Below are 4,416 nucleotides of genomic sequence, written 5' to 3'. Positions count from 1 at the left end.
ATACTGTACCATATTATACTATTTTGTACTATACTATAATGTACTGTACTACACTACACTGTAGTATATTATACTATACTAAAAGTCTGATGTGATTCTTCTGTTTTGGACCTGTGGTTCTGAGCAGAAAACTGCTGATGATTAAATCTGAATTAAGTTGTTTCAACTGAACTCTTGAAGAATTTAGTTTTATGAAAAAATCCTTTAATGAAAGAATGTTTGAGACTTAATTGATTCATGGTTCAGCTCAGTTACTTTCAGTGAGAGGAGTGAGTGTGATGGTTGGGCTGTGAGGAGCTCAGTCCAACTGTGAACTCTAGGATAAGTGAGCATCACGACCTCCTGCAGCTGTAAAACATGAGAATGAAACAAACTGGGCCGGGTTGATATTAAGGGGCACAAAGGAACAGGCACGTCACAACGAGGTGAGTCAAGAGCAAAGACAAGCAAAAACACAAAATAATCCTAAAAACTAACAGAAAAAAATACTTTATAAAGAAGAACTTAATTTAATTTGAATCTTCAGAAAGAAGAAAGTTATAAATTAAACAATGGAAGACTTTCAACCGTACAGTCAAACTGATTCAGGCGACTGAGGATTAAATGAGCCGGGCTATTAAACATAAGAATATTTATTATTTATTCTGATTGTGGCAAAAAGAACCAGACAAGGAGAATTCATATAAACAAGATGTTTCAATAAATCCCTGATGAAGATCCACCATGTCAGCATCAGCTGAAACCATGAAAGAAATGAAAACAGGATTAAAAGGATCAGAATATTTAGCAGGAGAGGATCGTCTGTGATAAATCATGTTTTAAATATAGAACTCAAACTTTTTAATAACATTTGGGATGAAGGTTCAATTCTGACCAGTTAAGAGCATCAATATTACAATTTAATAAAGAAAATTTAAGTAACTATAGAGGCAAAGCTTTAACATCTGACATGATGGAGAAAGGTTTAATTAGCAGATGAATACATGTTTTTAAATAGAATTTATAATAATGTGGTTTCACAGCAGACCAACAGGAGCTGCATTAGTTACAGTTTGTAATGAGGAGGTGAGGTTAGGGTTAGAACAGCTAAATAATTCTCTGTATTTAATGAGAAGGATCAGGAACTGACAGGATGCTGTGGAGCCTGCACTGATGAAGATACTGATGAGGAGGGAAGAGAGGAAGGACCCGGATGAAGTTTGGAAGGAATACTGGACCAGAGGGGACAAAGAGGAAATACAGTATGTCAAATTAGACAAACATTGTTTTTACATTTCTCTCCAAACGTATTAAAACAAGTCAAATTCTCTTGTTTCTGTTCACTGAAGACGTTTGTGTTTAATGTCCAAACATGAAGAGTTCTGAATGTCAGCTTTTATTTCCTGCTGTTTACATGTAAACATTAGGATATATCACTGTTTGGATGACACCACAGCATTTATAGGTGAGCAAAAGTAAAGGAACAAATAATCTTAAAGTAAATATTATTTAATGGTACAACCATTGTTAGACCATTTGTTCGTTCAACAAACAAACAAACAAACAAACCGTTGTTTACAGTGACTGCCTCCAGCCTGAGACCTGTCAACACCAAACTGTTGATTCTTCCTGTGTGAGGCTGTTCCAGGTTTTTACAGCTTCCTTCAGTCTCCTCTTCAGGAGCTGAAATGTTCGGTTGGGTTCAGGACTCGGCTGATCTAAACCCTGATGAAGGCCTTTGTTTTGTTGGCTCACTGGGCCTCATGCAAGAACATGTTCGTATAAATTTCTCTTCCTTTTGTTCGTACAAAGGGTTCGTACGAACATGTCACGTCAGATTCAACAAACTCTTCTATCTTCAGGAAAACTGTGTAAATGAGCTGCGTAAACTAATGAATGTGTATCAGCTGCACGAGGAGAGGAGATTAGTATAATTACCACCCTAAAAACACCATATAAGGCTACGTTTCCTGCCCCACATACCAGGAAGTGTCCATTCATAAATGACATCACAAAGTAAAGAAGAACTTTACGAGTTCAGAGATTGAAGTCCTGCTCTCAGAGATACAAAAAAGAAAATCTGTCATTTTTAGCAGGTCAGCTGTGGAACTAAAGGAGCTGCTGAAGCTGAGGAATGAAAAGACGACTGCTGTTAATGTCGTGTCTCCTGTGGGTCGTCTACAGTCACAGAAATAAAAATCTAAATCATGTTCATCTCTCTAGTCCTGTTCCAGTTTTACTTTTGGTCAATTTTTTTTAATTTAAGTGTAAACAACTGCTAGATAGTTTTCATTTATTCAGAAGAAGAGCAGCCACACACCGCTAACTCCCGCTGCAAATGTCAGATGTGTTTCTGAAAAAAAAAATTAAAATGTCCACAAACTTCAATTAACTTCATTTAAATATTGTAGTGTTATACAACAGCATTAATACCAAATTTAATTTAATTTAACCAATTAATGTTGTTAGTTGCATTTAAAAACTAACTCTAATTCAAGCAGAATAGCCTATTGTCAACATAATTATGGAGTGTGATTTATTTTCAACTCAAAATATCTTCAAACTAATGAAATATAAAGTTCTTAGTGAAGAAAACCCGTCTGGATAACAGCAGACTGACTGCTGGTAAAATATACRACAGGTCTGGACCACTCCTGAATTTTGTTCGTATCTGAAAAAAATCTTAGAATATGAAAACATTGGTGAATGTCACAAATTCTCCTAAATCACTCGTACGCACAATTTAAGAACAAATCTGTGCGTACGAACGATTCTTGCATGAGGCCCATTGTCTTTTGTTTGGTTTAGTATGTTTGTTTTACTAGTGTATTGTGTCCCATTTGTATTTAAAAAAAAGAAAAAAAATCACATGAACAATTTATTGAAAACTTTTGAGGACCCCCAAGAAACAGCTCACGGACCCCTGGGGGGTCCTGGGACCCCAGTTTGAGGACCTCTGGTGTGGCTGATACAAATGATGATGTATCCTGAGTTCTACCTGTAAAGAGCAGGAAATAAAAGCTGACCTCTGAACTCTGGTCTCATTTGATCTTAAACCCAAACGTGTTCAGTGAACAAAAACAACAGAGTTCAACTGGTTCCAACACCTTTGGAAGCAGTTACACTCCTGTCCAGTAGATGGTGGTGTGCACCTTTGAGTTCACGAAGGCTGTCTGACTCACTACTACAGGTCCCAGCATGCTCTGCGTCGATGCTGACGTCATATTCTAGCGCCGCGCTCATTCTCCGCGCAGCTCGGCGTTTTTCCATAAAACAAAACAAAAAAAGCTTCGTGTTTCCTGAATTCTTGTAGCTTTTCTGCAGTTTTCTCTCCAGAGCCGGGAGGATTTGTGAGGGCAGGATGGGACCCGTAGAGGTGACCTTTGTTCCTCTCAGCTTTGTGATGGAGAATAAAGAAAGTAGCGCCGTTTATTTGAAATATTCTTGTTTAATATTAAACTTAATGTTATACTTTRTTTACTGAGTAAACAAACTCAGAGACATTAATGGTTTACATCGCTTTTATGTTTCTTGATCGAAATAGATAGTATTATTTAAGAAGACTTAAACCAAACCCCGTTTAAAAAGTGCGCTAAATTAAGAAAGCCTTCGTTWTGTTGTGTAAAAACACGAATAATAAGAAGTTTTAAAATATTTTCGTATTTAAAACATGCTGGGTTTAAATCGGCTTATGTGTTGATCAGTTTGGAGCTGATTTAATTATGAAAAGTTGATTTTTTTGTTGGAAAGAAGGCGACTGTTTCCTCTTTGTCACGTGACCTGTTCTGACAAACTGCGCATGCGCACTTCAGTCTGATTCTAACACATCAGTAAATGAGCCAAACTGAGGTTTCTGCACTGATGTCAGTGTGTTGTTAAATCATAAACTGACCTGAGATCTACAGTTAGTTAATTTATTATATCTTTATTGTTAAATGTTTGTTTTTTTAATCTCCTGAGCTGAATGTTTGACTGTAAACTGACCTCAGATTAAATAATGAGTCTTGTTCCCTCACAGCTCCTCCACATGTCGGTTTTCTCTCAGAGCTTCTCTCCCTGCGGACGCTTCCTGGCTGCTGGAAACAACTACGGAGAGATCGGCCTGTTCAGGTGAGACGAAACAAACGCACCTGCTCTGCCTCACCTGTGCTCTGTCTGAAGTCCACACCTGTTGTTGTTTCAGCCTGGCAGCCGCTCTGAGTCCAGATGCTACAGCAGCCAATCGGAAGCCTGTTTTGACCTTCACAGGTGAGTCCAGCACACCTGTGGAGTGATCGATTCAGAGTACGGAAAGCCAACAGGGCCATAATTCGCCTGTTTAACAAAATATTTGGCACCACTTTACAATAAGACTCCTCTTATAGATGGCTTTTAAAGAGTTTATAGATATCTTATTAATTCATCTGTAAACACTTTATAAATTATTAATAAGTGTTT

General features: G+C 37.5%; 1 protein-coding gene across 4 annotated transcripts in view; it reads left to right on the top strand.

Annotated features, from left to right (window-relative positions):
- thoc6 (THO complex 6) overlaps nt 1-4,416 on the top strand; it is an 11,464-nt gene that overhangs the window by 472 nt on the left and 6,576 nt on the right. For 2 of the 4 annotated variants that reach the window (XM_014023146.1, XM_014023145.1), the window contains exons 1-3: nt 3,001-3,355; nt 3,998-4,089; nt 4,163-4,227. In XM_014023146.1, the coding sequence (XP_013878600.1) occupies nt 3,341-3,355; nt 3,998-4,089; nt 4,163-4,227 (172 nt within the window). In that variant the 5' untranslated portion in view covers nt 3,001-3,340. Of the gene's footprint in view, nt 1-463; nt 1,242-3,000; nt 3,356-3,997; nt 4,090-4,162; nt 4,228-4,416 lie in introns of those variants that run through there. The other 2 variants (XM_014023148.1, XM_014023147.1) reach the window with 2 other exon arrangements.

The sequence above is a fragment of the Austrofundulus limnaeus genome, unplaced genomic scaffold (genome assembly GCF_001266775.1).
Source record: "Austrofundulus limnaeus strain Quisiro unplaced genomic scaffold, Austrofundulus_limnaeus-1.0 Scaffold358, whole genome shotgun sequence".
Lineage (NCBI taxonomy): Eukaryota > Metazoa > Chordata > Actinopteri > Cyprinodontiformes > Rivulidae > Austrofundulus > Austrofundulus limnaeus.
The sequence above is the reverse complement of the archived record's forward strand: the minus strand, read 5'-3'. Positions and strand labels throughout refer to the sequence as shown.